The 21,457-nt window shown below is 47.3% G+C and overlaps 2 protein-coding genes across 2 annotated transcripts in view; one reads left to right on the top strand and one right to left on the bottom strand.

Annotated features, from left to right (window-relative positions):
- Positions 1-4,442: 4,442 nt before the first annotated feature.
- Positions 4,443-6,129, top strand: atoh1c (atonal bHLH transcription factor 1c). The gene has a single exon (XM_076759632.1). It carries the CDS (start codon positions 4,535-4,537, stop codon positions 5,165-5,167), a length of 633 nt encoding a protein of 210 aa, XP_076615747.1. The 5' UTR covers positions 4,443-4,534; the 3' UTR covers positions 5,168-6,129.
- Positions 5,555-21,457, bottom strand: part of waplb (WAPL cohesin release factor b) — a 26,351-nt gene continuing 10,448 nt past the window's right edge. Inside the window, exons 6-20 of the mRNA XM_076759631.1 lie at positions 17,313-17,408; positions 17,025-17,195; positions 16,698-16,834; positions 16,396-16,507; positions 15,920-16,177; positions 15,318-15,429; positions 15,132-15,229; positions 14,772-14,848; positions 11,271-11,407; positions 10,872-10,987; positions 10,499-10,672; positions 9,556-9,778; positions 9,356-9,444; positions 8,930-9,025; positions 5,555-8,493 (exon numbers count right to left, since the gene is read on the bottom strand). Of these exons, the coding sequence (XP_076615746.1) occupies positions 8,428-8,493; positions 8,930-9,025; positions 9,356-9,444; positions 9,556-9,778; positions 10,499-10,672; positions 10,872-10,987; positions 11,271-11,407; positions 14,772-14,848; positions 15,132-15,229; positions 15,318-15,429; positions 15,920-16,177; positions 16,396-16,507; positions 16,698-16,834; positions 17,025-17,195; positions 17,313-17,408 (1,962 nt within the window). The 3' untranslated portion in view covers positions 5,555-8,427. The remainder of the gene's footprint in view (positions 8,494-8,929; positions 9,026-9,355; positions 9,445-9,555; positions 9,779-10,498; positions 10,673-10,871; positions 10,988-11,270; positions 11,408-14,771; positions 14,849-15,131; positions 15,230-15,317; positions 15,430-15,919; positions 16,178-16,395; positions 16,508-16,697; positions 16,835-17,024; positions 17,196-17,312; positions 17,409-21,457) is intronic.

The raw sequence follows: 21,457 nt of genomic DNA, 5'->3' as shown, positions 1-21,457 counted from the left end.
ACAAACGTATACACATACAGGAAGAGACAGTGAACGCCTCAGAGCACACTGAAGAAACATACCATCAATAACAAACACTGTAACACACACACACACACACACACACACACACACACACACACACACACACACACACACACACACACACACACACACACACACACACACACACCCTGAGGGGCCGATAGAGGAGGCTGATCTTTCATTAGTGGGGGAACACGCCTGATTAAACTCCTCATGGCCACACACACACACACACACACACACACACACACACACACACACACACACACACACACACACACACACACACACACACACAGCTGGCCTAATCAATGATCAGTAATTGGACTTGCGGGCGGAGAGAGCAGGAGGGTCCTGTGATGTATAGTGAAACAAATGAGTGTGTGTGAGTTTGTGTCTAAAGGGAGACACAATGAGGGAGGAAGGAAGGATCACTGGTGTGAAATGAGACAAATGAGTGTGTCGGGGGCTTTGTGTGTGGCTGTGTGAGTGTATGCCCATTGATTTGTATGTTTCTGTGTGTGTGTGTTGTTCCTGAGGCATCACAACATCAAAGCTCTTTTTTTTTTTTTTTGTCACTTTGGAGTGGTGACGCGCTGAGCGACAGACAGCCATCGAGAGTTTTTCTGGTGTCTCAAAGTGGACGATTCTGCGTGTTGAAGCAGTGACAGACGAACATGATGAGACGCCAGCCGCCTCTGAGCACCACGCCGGCCGTGGAAGGCTGCGACTGAGGGTCCAGCATGAAGTCTGACACGTCTCTACACAAATCTGTGGCTCTCTGATCTCCTAATCCGACAGAGTCCATCTGAAAATGTCCTGTCGTCTGACTGTGGCGTTAGAGAGACAGACAGGAAGTGAGAGTTCCTGCAAACTGGACCAGCAGAGGACCGAGAGGCTCCAAGCCAACGCAGAGAGCTGATATCTACTATTACCATCTGCAGACTGAGCAGTACGTGCTCCTCTGTGGGCTCGCAGGGGTCGACGATGAGCCTCTGATCTGAGCCGAACGTGAGGATCCACCAAAGCTTCATCTAAGTTTTGTTTCCTCACTGAAGCAGCCGGTGAAAAGTCTCGTTCCTGAACATTAACGGGAAGAAAAATTAGTCAGATTAGTTCAGATCGGTGTTGTTGTTCTGCAGCGATAACTTTTCTTAAAGAACCTTTCCTCGTGAAATATTCATTCGTAATAAAACATGAAATATTGGCTGATGGATTTTTGGTCACAACAGATTTATTTTCTCTCCAAAAAACATTTTAAGCATTTATCAGCTTGGTGGTCTGTGATGCAAGACCCTGAAATGAGAAACATGAAGTGCAGTCAGACGCCGGCTCACTGACATCTCACCTGCCTGACGTGAGCTTCATGTTCTTACTGCAGATTTCAGTTTGAAGCTAACGACACTGCAACTTTTTTTGGTCACCGTTATCAGGTGGTATTACAAGTGTGAGCAGGGATTTCTGTCCGGTTGATGCGTTTAGGGACAATCAGACATCTGACATTTCAGGAAGCTGTTAAACCGAAAAGCTTTTTAATTCAAGAAACAATCAAATTCCCTTTGGTGACGATTTATGATTGTTATTCCTCTGAAAAGGTTTTTTTTTCAAAGTCCGTATAAGAAACTGAAATGAGCTGAAACCAGCGGCTGAACTGGAGACCAATCGACAAAGTACGTGTAGGATCTGGACCATGATCACTGGGGACGTAAATTGTTTGTCGTTTCTATTAAATTGGCTGAATCACACACAAACTACGACCGTGGGTTTAGAGCTGGAGGCTCGTCGCTGTGCTGCCTCAGTGGCTCGTGGGATGAAAGCGGAGGTTTGATCTGCGGCCTGTGTCCGTCCGCTGGCTGCAACGAGCCATTTCATTGGGTTTAACAAAGCGGAGCGTGTTAACAGCTGAAGCTTCTCATTACTAACCACTCCAAACCTGCAGCCCTGTTTTCTGTTGGGATTTGACAAACTTCACTTTAAAGGATAACGTTGATGATAGTCGATATTTTTCTTGTCAACAAATCAAATGAAAAGACCAAACCAACAGTGAACGCATCTCCTAAAAAATGTTCCAACAAATGCATTTTTCCCTCCTGTTTGAGTAATGTTTGCTAAAAACTACAGCGACCAGCTGTTTTAGGAGATTACTGAACCTTTGTATGAAACGAAGCTGCTTCTTTGTGACAGCAGGTCACTTTAGAAACATGCCAGCCTTCGTCTTAAACCAAACTTTATCAACATAAACTCAACCAGCCAAAAACTGACTCTTGAGGCTGCTCAAGCTGTCATCATGTTATTGTCATATGCAGCCGTAAGTGCAAACGGATGAAGTCTGAACCACGAAACAATAGTGTGACCAGCAAAAATAAACCCAGACCTGTCCAAAGGTTTCAAGTCAGTGTAGGTTCTGGAATCTGGGATGAAAAGGTCTACATCCGGATGGAGATCGTACGAAACCTGAGCAGCCGAACTCAGAGGAACAGAAGGCCGAGCGCGGTCAGGAGGCTGAACCTCTGGAGGCGTCATCTGTATGGGCCTGTCATGGCGGCGTGAGGGTTTGATCTGCGGCCCGTGTCCGCTCGCTGGCTGCAATGAGCCGTTTCATTGGGTTTAATAAAGCGGAGTGTGCCAACAACTGTCATCCGAGCCACGAAGCCAAACCTCCCCACGTGCTCCAGATTGGAGAGTAGAAAAGAAACGAACCCGCGGCCTCAGACAGCGAGGGTCCTCCTGGCCATAAGGAGTCTATTATGTTCCTGTGTGTCACGCAGCCATCTTTGTGGCGGCTCGATGCCATGCTGTGGCATTTGTAAAGGCCCGGCCCGTCGGTGCTGGCACACGGCGGTCAGGACACGCTGCTAAATCCCATTAGAGCCTGTCCAGAGGATACGAGGCTGCCAGTTACTGTCAGTCATCATCAGGCTTTTCCCTCAGGGAGCCGCAACGCTTTTAATTAACCTTAAAAACACGAATCCCAGCGACGAGCTTTAATATGAGGCAAACATCACAACAACCTGTGGAGGATACAGAGGAAAGTGTTGAAGACGTCCACTCGAGGCCCAAAGCAACTTCACTCATGTGGATTTAGATTAGAAACAAATTCTGATCCAACGCAGCAGGATTGTGAATAAAAAGAGCAATGAAAGTAAGAACAGCAGGGCGGCAGCAGGATTTTCAGTCACAAATCCCCCCAAACACACCCCACCACGCTCGGAAAAACAAAAACAAAAACAAAAACAAAAAGGATGCGTCTTTCAGATTTTATTCATTCAGTTAACTTTCTATAACCTTTTTTTTTTCTCAAAGCTTCACACTGCTGGGAATAAAGTCCTGTGGTGGAGATGATCAATCCTTAATTTATGATGTCGTGAAATGTAAACAAACATTTTAATTGTAGAACTTAACCTCCCTCCAGGCGGCAAAGTTAATAAAAGAAATAAGATCATTTTCCTCAGCGGCCCTGAAGGAGACGACAGAAAAATTAAAAAAAACAAAACAAAAAAAAAACAGCTGAAAATAAAACAAATATCGGCTGAAAAGTTCTTTAAAAGAAACTGATTCAAACTTCACTTGAAACTAAAATCAAATTAAACCACAGTGCTACCATTTGAGATTAAAAAAGCACAATCTGAAGTACTATAAATCCAATTTAACTGCATATTCAGATCAATTCCCACACTTACCTCATGTTAATGAGGACATTACCATAAAAAGACCTCAGTTAGAATAAAATCACCACAAGCCTCAAATAATGTTTCCAGTTGCAGAACTCAGCTTTTTATCTCGAACAGGTGGAGTTTAGAAATGTTTAATTCATTAATGGGCTCATGACATGATTTCCCACGTGTTCCTCTGAAGCCTGTTCAACACATTTCACATCTGCTGAATATTTTAGTGATAATTTTAATTGGAACAGAACGCTTTGGGGGATTTCTCTTTTATCTCGCTGACATTTAGCACATTAACATGCAGGGAGAAGGTATTGTCTAATATTAGTTTTTTTTTTCCTTAAGTGCCGAATTCCTGCTGCACTTTGGAGCTTTTCAGCATGTTTAATTTTTTTGGTTTTTACTTTGAAACAATTTCGAGGCTCCAAACCTGACTGAGATTCAAATGAACTTTCTATCAGGAAACGGTTGTTTTTCAGTCATTTCTCTGGTTAAACTGGGTGGAGGATGTTATTTACCATCACACCACCTCCTCATCCTTCCTCCCCTTCTTGGTGCTTGCTGCTCTTCTGCTTGGCCGCCTCCATGTATCGGCCCACAGCGGCGCACTGAGACGCTTCTAATCCTCTTTTGATGAACTTGGTTAATAGACCCCCTGCAGCAAACTTTGGCTCTGTTCATTAAGCAGCACACGACCCTCTCCACGCCCCCGGAGCACGCACTGCGCGTCCCCGCGGCTCCCACCTCCATAAATTCACCCATCAAAGTGGAGAAAGTTGAACTTCTCAGTGAACTGACTGTTTTCGGTTCTTTGGTAGAAACGTTTGTTCCGGGGTAGAAGCGCGATGCCGCCGAGCAAAAGCCTCTTTGCGCCTTTCATCTCCGTGGACCCGGAGGGAGGAGTCGGCCCCGCGGCCCCGGTGGCTCTGCACGCCGACATCCACGCTCTGCTGCAGCGGAGCCGCACGCAGGAGCGGCAGGGGACAGAGCGCACTAGACGCGGCTGCGACCACCGAGACCCCCCATGCGCCATCGTGGAGCTCCGACTGGGGCCCGCAGGCGGCGCGCTGCACTACCTCCAGCCGGACAAGTGCGCACTGGAGCGGGCGCAGAGACGGCGACGCCTTGCTGCCAACGCCCGGGAGAGGAGGAGGATGCTGGGACTCAACGTCGCCTTCGACCGGCTCCGGAGCGTCATCCCCAACCTGGAGAGCGACAAGAAGCTCTCCAAATCCGAGACGCTTCAGATGGCGCAGATTTACATCGCCACCCTCAGCGAGCTGCTCCAGGAGGGCGCCTGCGAAGTCTCGGTGCCCACCCGCGCCCCGCGGCCCACGGGGGCTGCTCCGCCCTCACAGGGGACCGCCCTCACAGGGGACCACACTCGTGGCAGGGGAGCCATCTGCGCCGGACAGGGACCTCCACACCGGGAGGAGCAGCGGTGGCCCGGCGCGCGCAGAGGAGCAGAGGAGCTATAATGAGGACATGTGGGAGAGAAGCAGCGGGACCAAGTGATATTTAAAAACTGAACTGTTGAAGAAGATGAGACTCTCTTTATAAATATATATTTTCCTACATGATCTGTTCTTGTTGTCTTGCAGTTTTTATTGTCTCTAAAATTAAGTTAGTGGAGTTTGTTTTTCTTGCCAACAGCAAAGACTGAACTTCTGATATCACATGATCATGCCACGTTTTTCCCCATTATGACCAAGTAGAGAAAAGCAGCAGACACATTTTCCAATAATCTGAACAAAGTTTGCAGCTGAAATTTAAAAAGTAAATAAACCAAAATCCACCGTTCAAAAAGCTCCATCTCAGCACTGATGAGTCAGGAACGCAGGGAGAAAGAAAGATGGAGCAGGAAGTACTGAAAGTAGCAATTTTTATTCTTTTAAAATTATGTACAGGTAACCAAAGACATCAGTCTGCAAATTGGTACAAAGATCAAGTTTTCCTGCAGTTGGCTTGTTAAGAAGCTCTCTGTCTGTCTGTCCAAAACAACAACACGACCGGGAGAAAAGGCTTTAGAAAATGAAAAATAGAGTCAGATTCAGAAAATTCGAGTCTACAGGTCTAAATTTAAATTTCACCCCCCGCCCCCCCCCCCATATCCCATCAGTCTCTCCTCCTACATGAGGAAATCAATCTATGTACAAAAACTATGTACAAAAAGCTCTTCCATTCATTCTTCCAGACGTCTGTGAATAAAGCTCTTGTAAACTTAAAACAAAAAAGGGTTAAACTGTGTGTGTGTGTGTGTGTGTGCGTGTGTGTGTGGTCACAGAGGAACAGATGAATTAACACAGTGAACATGCTTCATGACAGGCGCTTCCAACTTTTACAACTCTAGAGAACTCGTCTGTATTCAAAAGAAAAACTCACGTCTACCTTAAACTCCTGACTCTAAACACCGAGTCAGACAGGAAACGGCGTCTCCGTCCCGCCGCGGCCATCAAAGAAAATAAAAGGTTCAACACTGCAGGCCTTCTGAGACTTTCTGGGGGAACACATACACTTGTTTTTCTGCCCGGACGGCAAAATACTTTGGAGACGTTAAAGGAGCAAATTATGACTCAAAGAAAAGCTTTAAAATGTGATTCTGCTCAGAAGACGTGACAGAACACCAAGATGGAACAGAGGATTTTGGAAAAGCGCCAAAACCTCTTTTTATTCCAGCAAACGCCGTTATCACAAGCAGAAAACTCAGTACCGTGGATTATTCTGACAGTCTGTCTGACACCTCGTCCACCTTCCTCATCCCGTCAGCTCGTCTTCGGCGCCGCCTCGATGACCAGAGGTCGTTAAAGTTCCGTTTCCTCGTCGTGTTAAGTGCTGCTGAGCCTGTGAAACAGGTGGACGTCTTCTGTGGAGCTGGAAAACAACTCTGATGATCTCATGAGGTGTCTGTCTACTGAATGGCACCATCCAATTGCATTATGGGACATGTAGGATCCAGTGTTTTGGCATTTGAGCCACATCAGAAACTTTCAGGCCCTCTTTTAAAAACTAACCTTGAATAAATCGTTTAATCTACGGTTCTGTAAGACGCCTTCATCAATAACTTAACATTTACAAGCATGTCTAAGCGTGTACAAGCGCGACGCAGGAGGAGGGTGAACAGCACGCCGACGATTCTCCTCATTCGCACTGACGAAGAGAAGCAAAGGCTTGGAAATCCTCCGACTTTAGACCGACCGACCATCTTCACACTTCAGAGAGAAACTCGTAGCAGTGATGTGTTGGACAGATTAGACGTGACGGTCAAAGGGACCAGAGGAGGATTCTCCCATACAGAGGAACTCTAAACTGTGAAGGTTGGGATTCGACAGCAGGCTGAAGTTTAAAAAAGTCTAAAAAACAACCGAACAGGAAGAAAAAGCATCAACTGGATGGTTGAAAGCTTCTCTGCTGGTGGTTGTGTTCAAACAAAAGAAGAGCAGCTCGTCTTCACCTCTCCGGCCGGGGCGTTTCGGCCGCCTTTGTGCTGTAATTGAAGGCTCTCCTCCGAGCGGCGAGCGCACACGTGGGCGGTAAATTGAAAGGACCTGAAAGAGGACAGGTTCTGGTCCGGAGGGCTCAGGTCCTGCAGAGACATAAAGCTTTGATGTGGAGTGAGGGGGCGATCGATTCTTTGAAAGGAGAAAGTTTCTGCTTTTGGGGGGGTGGGCGGCCGTCTCAAGTTTCCAGAGTTTGAACAACCTTGAGGGTCACTCGTTTTTGTCTGCGGTGAGTTGTTGGGTGCTGACTGACTCGAGTGTGCACGGCATGCTGGGAGAAACACCTGTTTTTATAACGGCACAAGACGAACAACCAATTTGAAATCAGCTGCTCTGCTGCAGAGGCTGGAGGGGAACAAAAGCTCTTACCTCCAGAGACATTTCTGGTTAGACACAGATGAAAAACACCTAAGCAGACCTCACGCAGACACTTCCAGGCAGTTCCACCTTAAAACACCACCTGACCTCCACTGCAGCCTGCAATTCAGGCTCTGAACTCTTGCTATTTCTGTGCTCTTGGGCCAGAAAGGATCAATATTTTTGATTCATCTGCCTCAGACCGCCTCCTTTCGACAGAGTCGAGAGTCAAAGCAGCAAAAAGAGAAGACGAAGAAGAAGAACACAGCGTGTCAAGCAATTATTTTGGTCAGTAGTTGTTGTTTTTTTAAACCAATGGAGTTGTTTTGGCGATTATCAGCTCCAGAGGCAGAGCCGAGGGGTGCGAGGCTTTGATGACAGGCTGGAGAAAACAGCAGCTCCACTCCAATCTGTCAGCGATCGATACCAAGGCAGAGGGGCTTCACACGAGGGGGGGGGGGGGGGGGGGGCAGGTGAGAGAGGGGCTGAACTGTGAGGAAACTCTGAGAGGAAACGCAAAAACGGAAAGAAAAAAATAAATACTGACTTGGACTGTGTCTTTACTGGACATCAAACCAAACGAGACTCAGCCGCCGATCTTTAAATCACCATTAAGAAAAGTTCATCTGGAAAGAAACGAGTTTCCAGTGCCGACACCAAACAAACAGTGAAAGTTCTTTAACTGGAGGACGAGGAGGACGTCTGGACACAACACAGAGAGGAAGATGAGGGTGTGTGTGTGTGTGTGTGTGTGTGTGCTCGAGGAAAGAAACACGCCTGTTTCCAGCAGTCAACATAGTCAAGAGGTGATGATGAAGGATGCTGACAAAGATGAAGGAGATGGTTGTGTGTGTGTGTGTGTGTGTGTAAAGACAGGCTTCTCTCTAGCAGTGCTCCAGATAGTCAATGATCCGGGAGATGGACTTCTGTCCTGTGGTGCCGACGTCACACTGCAGAGAGAGAGTAGAGGTCAGTTACCACACGTGCACGCACACACACACACACACACATCTGTGTTTTAATATTCTCTGAAATTCATTCATTCTTCACGTGATCGACCTTCAACGTTAACAGTTTTCACTGGTTACTGTGTGACCTCACATCTTTATTGGTCCTTTAATATTCTCATTTTTTGATCAAAGCTTGAAGATAATTTGCATTGTGAAATAAATCAACAGCTCCACAGGAAACATCAAGCAACATTAAAAAAAAGAATACTTTGATGAGAAGCTGCAGGACCTTCCATGAAAACATCATTTACTGGGAATCCTCAACTGTTTTAGCAACTGGAAACTGGAAAAGTCCGGCTCACCGCTGGTGTGAACACGTTCAGGAGATCTGGATCAGTTTTCTGAAGTGTCGTAACAGTTACATAATCACACTCACAGTGAGGTTCATGAAGTTGAGGAACTTTTTCAGCATTTCTGTCATGATGGAGAAATCTCCTTTTGGCAGGTTCTCCCTCACAGTAGTCACATTCAACTGGTGGAGACGAACAGAGAGAGAGTCAGACGACAGGAAACACACAAGAAGCACAAGTGGAACTCTCCAGAAACACCTGTTAGGAACATTCCACAGGTGAACAGGTTCATTGGTAACAGGTGAGAGCATCATGACTGGGTGCATGTGACACCACACAGCGGTGTGTTCGAATGCAGCTGGGAAAGAAGAAATTTAAGGCTGTGATGTTTTTCACTTTGAGTGACACGTAAAAAAAAACAGTCCACATGTGTGTGTCTGTGACTGTGACTGTGTGTGTGTGTGTGTGTGTGTGTGTGTGTGTGTGTGTGTGTGTGTGTGCGTCTCACTCACCGGGCTCCCCTGACACAGGCAGCCCAGCAGCAGTGCTGTGTAGGAGGCCACGATGCTGTCCTCCATGTGCTTCCCTGCATGCTGCAGAGCTGAGGGGATGAAGACGATGATGAGGAGGAAGAAACACTCAGTTATTGTGTTCTAGGTCTCGAATCGACACACTTCTTCACAGAACATGTAGAAGGACACCGTGGTTGTACCTTTGTTGAGGTCCAGCTCTTCATCCTCCTCGTCCTTCTCCTTCTTCTTGCCGGCGTCCTGTCTGTCCGAGTCGTTGTTGTTGTCGTTGGCCACCCACTGGATCTCCCCGCCCGTCTCCTGCCACTCACCGCTCTGGTCCAGCGCGGGCTTCGGCGCTTCCTTGATGAGGTCATCTGTCTGCGCCTCGGCCAGGACGGCGGCTCGCTCCCGCTGGAGGAACAGCTGAGGACGAACAGGAGGACAGTTAGCCACGGATAGCAAAGGCAGCGCTGCCACTCAGCGTGTAACTCTGACAGAAATTAAAAAAGTGGAGAATTCTTTTTCCAAAAATCGTTCTGGTGACCCGAGGTTTTACTTCCCAGTGGAAACTGGTGCAGACTCTGCTGCTGCTGACCATCAGCCTGACGGTGTGTGTGCTGTCTGATGATGCGAGCTTTAAATGTCTGTGCTAACAAATGCAGAAACGACAGTGATGGTGTGTTTCTCTTCTATTATTCTGCCCGTCTGTACTTTATTTAATTAGATTCTACGTTGAACTTTACGTCTGTGAATGTGGCCGACAGTCTGACGTCAGGACAAGCGTCCCTTCTTTCATTTCTCCCAGTTTCTTTTAACTGTTTCACTTTGGCCATAAATGGTTTCCACCTCTCTTCTTGTTCCTCGTTTCTCTCTGCGTGGCATCAGGCTGCTGATCCTACTGTTGACCTCACTGGAAGTCTGGATAAGAGCATCAGCCAAATCTGATTAGATGGGATGATTCGATCTAAATGAAGCTTTAATGGTGCTCATGGGAAACAGAGCTGCCACGGCAGAACACAGCAGAACACAGATGAATTGTGAACACAGTGAATAACACATCTATTAATTTACAGCAAAAAATCCAAACATGACCCGCTCGCAGCCAGAAAACACAGAGCGCACACACATTCAGCTGGCGCGCACCTGTACAAGCGCAGCGATGGCGCTGAGTGGGCCGGTGCTGGTGATGTCCTGATGCTGAGGGCTCAGCAAGACGGTGGAGTTGCAGGGACCCTGACCTCCCTCCATCTCCATCTCCATCAGACAGTACTTGTTCCTGGCACTGTACTCCACCAGGTTGATCAGCAGGCCCAGACCCTGAACACAACACACACACTCGGTTATGAATCACACACATCTGTCGTTTCAACTGCCATAAAGTTTCTGTCTGTTCAACAGGTGTTTTCCACACTGACTCCAAACTCACAGGAGTGTTTGAAACGACAAAAAACACATTGTTTTGGATGAAACACTCTGTGTGTGTGTGTGTGTGTGTGTGTGTGTGTGTTACACTCACCAGCACTCGGATGTCGAACCTCTGCTCTTGTGGAAGATACTGAGGAACTTTGAGGACGCAGTTCAGAGCCGTCATTATTAAATCCTGTTGTTCTCCTGTCTTTGTACTGCCCCACTCTGCACGTACACACACACACACACACACACACACACACACACACACACAGGTAAACACATGATTGTGAACTCCAGTAACTGTGTTTATACGCCAACAATCAGCAGTAAAGTGAGTTTTTAAAGGGTAATTCCTGGATGTTTACAGCTGGGTGTTGTTTCTACAGATTTTGGGGTCTATGTGCCTCCTGGTTACTCGTGAACAAAAGGTTCATCTCTGAGAGGATCCACAGCACCAGTCCCCGAACTTTTTGTCCTTGTATGAGTCTCAAAGGTTTGCACTGACCGTTGTCGTGCGTCAGGTTGAGCAGGACTCCGATGATGGCCCTCATGCAGTCCTCCACCGCTTTCCCCACCACAGCTCCGTCCGGGCTCAGCTCCCTGCTGTAACGCTGGATCATCTCCTCACACCTGCTCAGCGCTCTGAGACGAGAGGAGGACAATCAAGACGGCATGCTGCGTTAAAATGATGTTTCCAGCGTGTTTGGATTAAAGCTGCACATGAAAAACAAAACGGAGGATCCAAAGCACTTTGTCTCTGTGTGACGTTCCCTCGTCCAATTAAAATCAGTGAAAAAAGTGAAAAAACCTGCACACTCTCTTTCTTACTGTCACACATGTCAACAACACGCCTTTATGAGCCCAAACCTTCAAGCCTCCAGCACACACTTAAATCTTCAGACGTGTGACCCGATGGAGGTTACTGAGACCAAACGTAAACAAATGCAGCGCTAAGGGAGTCGCTTTTATTTCACTTCACTCCTGTGTTTCATGTGGAATCACCTACTTTGTCCAAGCAGAGGACAAATAAAATCATTTTATGGTCACTCGTTCATCACGGTTCAACACAAACAGACTGGATTCACACACAGATGTCGTCTGGATCTCTCAGCTCGACTCTCCTCTTTCCTTTTCTCCTCCATCATAAAACAGAGCAGCATTCAGGCAGAAATGTGTCCACGCACACACAGACACACACGCCGGCCGGCTGCAGCGGCAGCAGCAGCAGGAGGGGTGAAGCAGGTCAGCTGCCTGATGTAAATAACTAGATTAGATCTAATGACGGCGGTGACTGAACAGAGAGCTGAAACCAGAGTCTGAACACCAGGACAGAGAGAGAGGAAGGAAATAAGGCAAGAAAAAAGGCAAAAAGAGGAGTGTGTGTCTAAAATGAAACGTGGCCTATGGAGGGCGACAGGAGGACAGGACGTGACAAAGTCAGAGTCGACCATAAGAAGTTCAAATTCAGGGGGTCTTTTCTTTCTATGGACAGAAGTCCAACAGAGACTGGAGCTCCTGATCAGATGCAGATAGAAGACAGTCAATAAGCAATGGGACTTATTCGTGTGTGAGAGAAAGCATGCCGTCTGAAAGGGTGGTGGGGGTTTATTGAATTAGTCCTGTGGACAGCTGATGCACTCGGAGAGGTGGAGGGTGAGTTTGGGTTGAAACAAAAAGGGCAGCGGGAACAAAGAGGAGCAAAGGGAGGAAAAGAGGACAGTGAAGTCAGAGGAGAGAGGAGGACAGGTAAAACAGAAGAGGAAGGAGGAACGTGCCAAAGAAGACCTGGAGTCGGTGAACACAGCCTCAGTGGGCGGGTGGGGGTGGGTGGATGGGGTTTAGGTGGTGGCAGCGCTCGCTCGCTCGCTCGCTCACCCTGTGGTTTTGGGGGTTAATCGAGTTACCAGAGAGGACAGCTGAATGCTCAGACTGAGGCCTGCGTCAGCCGCCCAAACAGCAGCTCTTTGTTGACCCATTTAGCCTTCATCCTCATCCTCACCCCCCTCCCCACCCGAACTGCAGACCCTCTGTAGGGGGCCGAGGTCCGGTCACACAGAGGGCGGGGAAGGCGGAGCGAGAAGGTGAAGTCAGTCGACACTAAGAGTTCAACTGACGCTGTGCGTCTGAGGCCCGCGTTGGTCGATCGACTAAATCTGGTTCACACAAAATCACAAGCGACATCTCAGTGCAGCGGGACGTTTAGTTTAATCTCTGCAGTGCTGAGTAAAAATCTGTGATGGAGACACTGTCACCAAAGACATCTCTGGTATTTCTGTACTTGTTCAGTCAGGGCGGATCAGGCTGTGAACCACAGGAGGGTCAAACTCACTTCATAACATAACGTGGGAAAAAAACGACTTTTCAGACGGTGTTTGCTGGTGATCGTCATGTGATGACTGCAGAAACAATTAGAGAGCCCGCGTAATAAAGAAGGAATTAACCGGACAGATGACGCCCTTTCAAGTCGTTCTGGAGTTTCAGTTTTTTGGACTGAGCACCTGCACCAGACAGATCAGGTCAAGGATTAATGGTCATTTCTAAAAAAAGAAAAAACAAACCATGAGCTATATTTGAATAAAACGTACTGTATCAAACAAAAACACCAAATACATGAGTGAGACAGAGAGACAGAGAGGGACAGAGAGGGACAGAGAGGGACAGAGAGAGACAGAGAGACAGAGAGAGACAGAGAGACAGAGAGGGACAGAGAGACAGAGAGACAGAGGGACAGAGAGGGACAGAGAGACAGAGAGAGACAGAGAGACAGAGAGGGACAGAGAGACAGAGAGAGACAGAGAGACAGAGAGAGACAGAGAGGGACAGAGAGGGACAGAGAGACAGAGAGACAGAGGGACAGAGGGACAGAGAGACAGAGAGGGACAGAGAGACACAGAGAGACAGAGAGGGACAGAGAGACAGAGAGAGACAGAGAGGGACAGAGAGACAGAGGGACAGAGAGAGACAGAGAGACAGAGAGGGACAGAGAGAGACAGAGAGGGACAGAGAGGGACAGAGAGAGACAGAGAGACAGAGAGGGACAGAGAGACAGAGAGACAGAGGGACAGAGAGGGACAGAGAGACAGAGAGAGACAGAGAGACAGAGAGAGACAGAGAGACAGAGAGGGACAGAGAGACAGAGAGAGACAGAGAGACAGAGAGAGACAGAGAGGGACAGAGAGACAGAGAGACAGAGGGACAGAGGGACAGAGAGACAGAGAGGGACAGAGAGACAGAGGGACAGAGAGAGACAGAGAGACAGAGAGGGACAGAGAGAGACAAAGAGGGACAGAGGGACAGAGAGACAGAGAGGGACAGAGAGACAGAGAGACAGAGAGAGACAGAGAGACAGAGAGGGACAGAGAGAGACAAAGAGGGACAGAGGGACAGAGAGGGACAGAGAGAGGTCAGGTCACTTCCACAGTGGACTACACTCTCTGTCTCTCTCTGCTAGGGGTGAGGTCAGAGGTCAGAGCCATGATTGACAGGATGCCACGACCAGGAAATTGAACAACAAAACCCTGATAATGACACACATAATAACCATCAGGCGTATTGTGTCAGACTGGCGTGCACGCACGCGCACACACACACACACACACACACACACACACACACACACACACACACACACAGTCCATACAGTACAGCTGGACAGCTGAGTCAGTCTGAGTGTCCGCTGTCCATTCAGCAGCTTTCTGTATGAAAACTGTCAGAACAAATCATTCAAAGTTCTCCATCTGTCCTCAAGGATGTTGTTAAAAAGACCGTTTGACCATCACAGGGCAATAAAATTCTCCAGTGACAAGATGATGATGAGAAGGAGGAAGGAAAAAGAAGAAAATCTGATCAAATTCGTCCTAAAATGAGTTTTTATAAATTCTATATTCTCTATTCAGACAGTGAGGCAGACGGAGACAGGCTGAGAGACATTAGAGACACCTCCGAGGTCGGAGGCTGAGAGTGTGTGTGTGTGTGTGTGTGTGTGTGTGTGTTCGTGTGTTCTCACCTGGCAGAGGAGATGATGAGTGAGGAGTCCTTGTATGCGATCAGGTAGCTCTGGTTCTCTGGGTTGTGGACTGTCACCTGCAGACAAACAGAAATCAAATCAGCCAGTCCTCTCTGAAGGACTGTGTCTCCAGCGTGTTGGTCGCTGCTGAAGGTTTGGGTCCAGAGTTAAAGGAGTTTGGGTCGTTTGAACCTGAGGTTTGAACCTGACCTGAAGCAAACTAAACCGAAATGTGATCTGAACCTCGGTTTGACGATTAAAGACAGAGCTGTCCTCAAACAGTCGACCTCAGCTCAACTGTGATTCCCTGTTTGGCTTCTGAGTCATAACCTCTCTTTAGTCTGTGTGTGTCACACTTACGCTCTCCAACACCCGTAAACACCTCTCAGCTCCCCACAGAGACGACACCAGCTTCTCCTCATCATCCTCCTGGTTTAAGTTATCGACACACTCCTTCACTGTGGAGAGATGAAAACACTCAGAAACCAAACACACACAACAGCTGTGTGTTACTTTGAGTCAGCGCACATTCATCATATCTTTAACCTTTGTCTACTATGTGGTCCAGTCCTCCCAGTAGCCGCAGCTCCTCTTTGAACCAGTCACCTGCTCGCTTTGAAGTCAGAGACAGTAACGTCTCCATGGCTAAATGACCCGTCTACAGGGAGAGAGGAGGGACAAAAGGAGTCAGCCTACGTCAAAACCATCTGACATGTTTCATCTCAGTCCACAATGAGCGCAGCAGCACCACAGACTGTTTCCTGTCGCTGCACAGGTTGGAGCTGATGTTTCCTCTCATGGATTTGAGAACGCCGGCGTAAAATGGCGGCTCTTGATTGTAAGAGACTGACAGCAAAACCTGATATTTAGACGTTTCAGATCACAAAAGATCTTCAGCTCCAGTAGAGCCGCTCAAAATATCTTGACACATGTGGGTGGCTGTGACTCATCCTGACTGAAGAGCTGCTAAAAGAATATCATTAGTCAGAGGTTTCAGTGGAGAGGTGCAATCATCTAAATGCTGTTTCAAGGCTTTTCCACCCCGACGCTTCTGCAGGAAACACAGAGCGCATGAAATTAAAATGATCCGGAGCGATGAATATTCACACACAGCTGAAAGGCAGCAGTGTCACTTTTTAACAAAGTACCGTGATGTTCTGCAGGTCCAGGTGCTTGTTGTGCACGGTGTCGCACAGCTTCCTGATCTTCTCCTTCATCTTGGCGATTTCTCTGGCGCTGAACTGAACGGTGAGGTCTGTCCCGGCCCCGCCCCCCTGGTCCTCGTCCTGGTCCTGGTCCAGCTCCAGCAGCCGAATCATCAGGTCCAAACATGACCGGTCGAGATCCATGTTCAAGCGGTCTCTGCTGAGGATGTACATGAGAGACGCCGTGCACAGAGCCAGGTTCTGCCGGGACCACAGGAGAAATCCATCACAGCAAAGTTCAAAAAGAACCAAAATAATCACGTTTCTCAAAGCAAGTTCTGTTCTGTTTATCAATACTATAGACTCAATGCAACAGTTTGACAGGGTCCACCCCTCTGCCAGCCTAAAGAACAGACAATAACTGCTGGGTACAGTTGGATGAAGTGAATGACAGTAGACAGTAGCCATGTTTTGATTACCGGGTGTTGTGGGGCATCATTGAGTGTTTTGAAGACCTGAGCCACCTTCCCTCTGGCCCTGAGGTGCATCCTGAAGCTGGGCATGGCACAGCGCGTAGCCAGACTGATCACACTGGAGACAACAACACACACACACACATACACATACACACATACACACACACACACACACACACACACACACACACACACACACACACACCATCAGCTATCAGAAATATGCCCACCCAGAAGTGGACCACAGCGGCAGAGGATGGGAGGGTTCGCTCCACCCCCTCTGGAGGACGTCAGCAGGCTCTCACCTAAGGCAGCGTGTGTTGAGAGGTTGTCCACTCTTCAGACCAGTAGCCAGATACTCAAAGTCATCCGTGAACTCCTGGTTCTCTCCAAACTCCACCACGTCGTTGAAGTGCTTCACATGTTGGACGACTGTATACAGCTGGAAAACACAGTGACGCGGTTGAGTGAGTGGAACATGTCCAACAGCTTTTTTAAAGCAGGGGTCTTTATAGTGTTACTGGTTGTAACTCCAGTTCTCTGAGTGTGTGCATGGTACTGCAGCCAACGTTTTTTGGAATCGCGGCTCTAAGTATGAGGTGGAGTTGTGCAGTGGAAACATTTCCACGTACCTCCTTGTGCTCCTTGCGGCATTTGAGTGCGGTGACGGTGTCCTGGTAGAGATCTGTGGGGACGGTGACACACTTGGTGACCTTGGGGGGAGGAGGAGGAGCCTTAAAGACGCTGTCGTCCTTCTGAGCATCAGAGGGCTCCTTACTGGACCCTCCTGCTGAGACGGGTGCCTGAAGGACGGAGGAGGGTTCATCACAAAAACATAAGATGAGCTTCTTTATGATAGAAATAAATATATGATATAAAAGTATTTTAAAGAGTGTGTGTGTGTGTGTGTGAGCAGTTACAGGAGAGGTCTGTGATCGTGAGAAGAAAGGTGGAGGAGGCTCCTCTTCACTCTCCAGCGTCCAGTGTCGGGCGTTGTACACAGCTTTGGTGGGAGACTGTCACATGAATACACACACACACACACACACACACACACACACACACACACACACACACGCAGAGGTCATTTAAGAGTTTAACGTGAGGAAATCAAGAGTTGAATATCACCTGAGAATGAAAAGTTACACTCCTTTTTTAACATCTACCAATACTTTGAATTTGTGGATTCCAGACTAGCGTGCAGCCAGCGTCCTTTAGTCCTCAGTGCACTGAAGTCTAGTCACTATCACTCAGTGTGTTGGCTTTGAAAAGCGAATCATGTGACCACATGACAGGAAGGACTCAGCCTTGATACACTGTAGAGGTTCTACCAGGTGAGCGACGGGGGCGCCCCGTCATCTCACGGTATTTTCAGTAGTTTCTCTTGAACTTGACAGGAATGATGACAGCACAGATGAACGAAAAACAGAAATCGGGTTGTAGATGAAAATGGGCATGGAGAGGAAAAAAGAAGACTGAAGGAGGGAAAGAAAGAAGTGAAAGAAGAAGAAAACTGGACGGACATCAAACTGGTGAGATTCAGCCAGCACTGATCAAACCGCAGGACACACACACACACACACACACACACACACACACACACACACACACACACACACACACACCCTGATCCTTGGCTCGACTCCTGTCCTCTATATATTTTTGCCAAACCTGTGGTTGGTGGTTGCCGGGGCATTCATAATGAAAAACAAAAGAGGGACGGGCAGCACGAAAGAAAGAAAGGACAGAGAGGAGAGGATTGGCTGTCGGGTACTGGGGGGGGGGTTTGCACCACAGGGTTAATAAGTAGAGACAAAAGAGGAGTTTGGGAATGAGCTTTGCTGCGCTGGAACATCAACACACCGAATTAAAGCCTCCTACCGTAATCTGAATGACACAGACGGACACCTACCCCAGCCGCCCCGCCCACCTGCTGCTAAGCAGCATGGGAGAGATCAGAGCGAAGGTGTGTGCTATGCCCCCCCCCCCCCATTAAAAAACAAAAAGAGAAAAAAGGACGTGCTGTACGAGGTGTGCCACCTCACCCGAGCTGACAGCACAAGCTTGAGAACGGGCAGTGAAATGACTTCTGTGGCTCTGTGAGAGATTTCAAAGTCTGAGAAAATAGACCTCCTGATGATGTCATAGTGATGTCATTAAGGTATCATCCCCTTTTTTACAGAAAGCCTGTGTTATAAAGTGGAGGCGTAGAGAAAAATACGGACATCATGCAACCAGGGGAGGAAAACCGACAGACCGTGAACGCATCGTCTGCTAACACAGAGACAGACGGGCCCGATCGCATCACAGCCTGCATGTCGTTATTGGGCAAATCACACTGCGGTAAAACTGTCAGGATGGGGGGGTCCAGGCAGCTGCATCATGTTCCTGGTTCTGCTGAAACATTTTGACATTAAACCTTTTGTATTTTATTCGGAGACGACTGCTTGTGTTTGGACCAAATCCAACATTTGAGAGGTTTTGATCATTTCCAATAAAGCAAAGTACCTCAAAGTAAAGCATTGGACTGTTTAGGCACAGAAACAAATTAAAAAACGAGTTACACCTAAAACAAATGATGGAAGCATGAGTGACAAACAGAAAGTTGTCTTTTCCTGTCTTTCCTTGTGTGACGTCAGAGACACATTAATGGTACATCAGTGAAAAGAGCCACTCTGAGCTCTGGAGAGGGTGTTGTTATGGAAGTAATAACTGCTCGTCCTATAAAACCTTCCCCAAATAAACCCAACACCATCTCCTAAATATGGATGAGTCCGTCTAGTTGCTGTCATTATGGTAACATCTAATATCTCCCGGCGTCCTCGGCTGAATAACCTCCGCCGACACACAGTTTACTGTAATTGAGGCAGAGCTTTTTTCCAGTTCCTCTGTAGGATGGTCACTTCCAAGGGCTATTGTTTTTATAATGAGCTCAACTCAGCTCTCACTCTCAATTATGTTCACTGAAGATGGAGTGAGAGAGAGAAAGGAAGTATATTAGAACAAGGAGGGAGGCGAGGTACATAACATTATTTGGGGGGTAAAAGTAAAGACGACGTGGTCAAGAGGAAGTGATGGAGACAGAGAGGACGGCACATTATTCAGCTGAGAGGGAGGAGAGTTATTTTGAGAGTCGGGGCATGAAACTGGAGAACACCAGAGAATGAGACAGTACATTAAGTACGTTATTATGCTCCTATGGGCGATGTGTCTGCTAATACTCTAATAGCTGCTCTGCAATGGGCAGATGCAGAGGAAATTAACTTTACATTTGGCACTTGAAAAGTTCCCTGCAGGTGCTGAGAGAGAACTTCACAACTAAGTTAGAGCACTTCTGCCTGCGCGAAGGCTTCTGACGGAGATGGAGCTCGTCGGCATTGTATGCTTCTGCAAACCACAGATTCACTAAATCTGTTCGTTTCATACATATATCAACGTTTCCACAGCAGGTATCACACTGAAGTAGTTCAGATTATCAGTAGACGTGCGTGAGCTGAATTTCTCATCGGGGGAGGAGAGGAAGGTGGTGGCGTGACAGTTAGGCGAGACTACTGCCAACCAGCAAACCGCTGGTTTTGAGCCGTGCTTGTGGCGCCAAAACTGGGTATTTTTAACGAGATGTCGGGACGTTTTCCCAGGCGAGTTTGTGGCGACAAAACAGGATATTCTAAGCCAAAACATGATCGTTTCCTAACCCCAACCAATTGGTTTGTGTGCCTAAACGGGCTGAGGATGCCGACTTTGTCGAGCGCCACAGCAATCCTCAGCCACATGCTTCCTCACATAAAACTGATTCATATGAGCTCCACAGAGTCAGGTATTCAGATTTTAACCTGGTAAAAATGGCATTTGATCACTTCTCAGCACTGGCAGACAAACTGAGCTGAGGTCAGGAGAGTGAACGTAGATATCGTGTTTTCCAAGATGAACGCACATTTTCTTGCTGAAGTAAAAGACAAACCAGTGTGTCTCAGTCAGTTTGTAGGGACGAGTTCACGGCGATGAAAAGGGTGAAGCTCCAGAGTCGTCACAGCTACAAACACGCTACACTGGATGAGCTGCAGGACAAAGTGGAGCCTGGATGAGCAACAAGCAGCTTTCACAGACCACATTCTGACACAGGTGTGCAGGCAGGTTTCATGGTGAGCGAGCTAACAGCTACGAAGCTAAAACCTCGTTTGAGGTTACCGGTATACATATTTATCTTTGTGGCCTTAATGAGGCTCGGCGATATCACCTGAAATCAATGTGAAGACATTTCTTGGCACCGCTGTCCAAAACATTCTCCCTCCTCTAACTATTATTTACTCTTTGTACTGAACAATAAGCACAAAATCATGTTGTGAATCTGAGTAACATTCTAAGCAGCTTCAAAGTATTTTAGTCATTTGACAGCTAAAACAAAAAAAAAAACATGCTCAGTTTCACATCTTCACATCAAAACACATGAAACTCTAAATGGATATAAATAATATTTATGGTATTCGTTGTCTCATTCTTCCTGTTCTGTTTCCGTCGTGTTGAAGCTGAAACTATTTTCCAACCACTTTTACATTTTGTTTAATTTTGTCTGGTTCACTAAAATCTTTTTTCTGTCTTCCTCTTCTGCAAAACCAGCTGGAGTCTCTTGAATATTAATGCAACAATGACGTCTGAACCTCCCAGTACCCTGTGACTTATATTAGCTCGGTTAGAGATTCAGTGTTGATTTTAGTACTTTTTGGTTTCTAGTCCAGCCTAAACTTCAGAGTTATTTGATTCTATGAAATCCCTCCAACCAACGAGCATTTATTTGTAAAATGATTATTTTCTTTCCTTTGCGATAATCTATTGGAGATGAAAAATCACATGCACACTGTAAAACAGACAGCAGAGGCCCTGAGCTGTGTCTAAATGACTACGTTCCAGCTAATCTCGATCCCCGTCTATGAAACTCATTTAAACTGAGAAATTAGTTGAGATAATTAAAGCTACCATCATGCATCACTTTTCCCAACAACGCTGACAAATGCTGCAAACTGAGAACGCATTTCACAAGCAGCTGTGATGAAGAGACCTCGCACAG

This window comes from Chaetodon auriga, chromosome 20, assembly GCF_051107435.1.
Source record: "Chaetodon auriga isolate fChaAug3 chromosome 20, fChaAug3.hap1, whole genome shotgun sequence".
Classification (NCBI taxonomy): domain Eukaryota; kingdom Metazoa; phylum Chordata; class Actinopteri; order Chaetodontiformes; family Chaetodontidae; genus Chaetodon; species Chaetodon auriga.
This window is presented reverse-complemented; position numbering and strand designations above follow the sequence as displayed.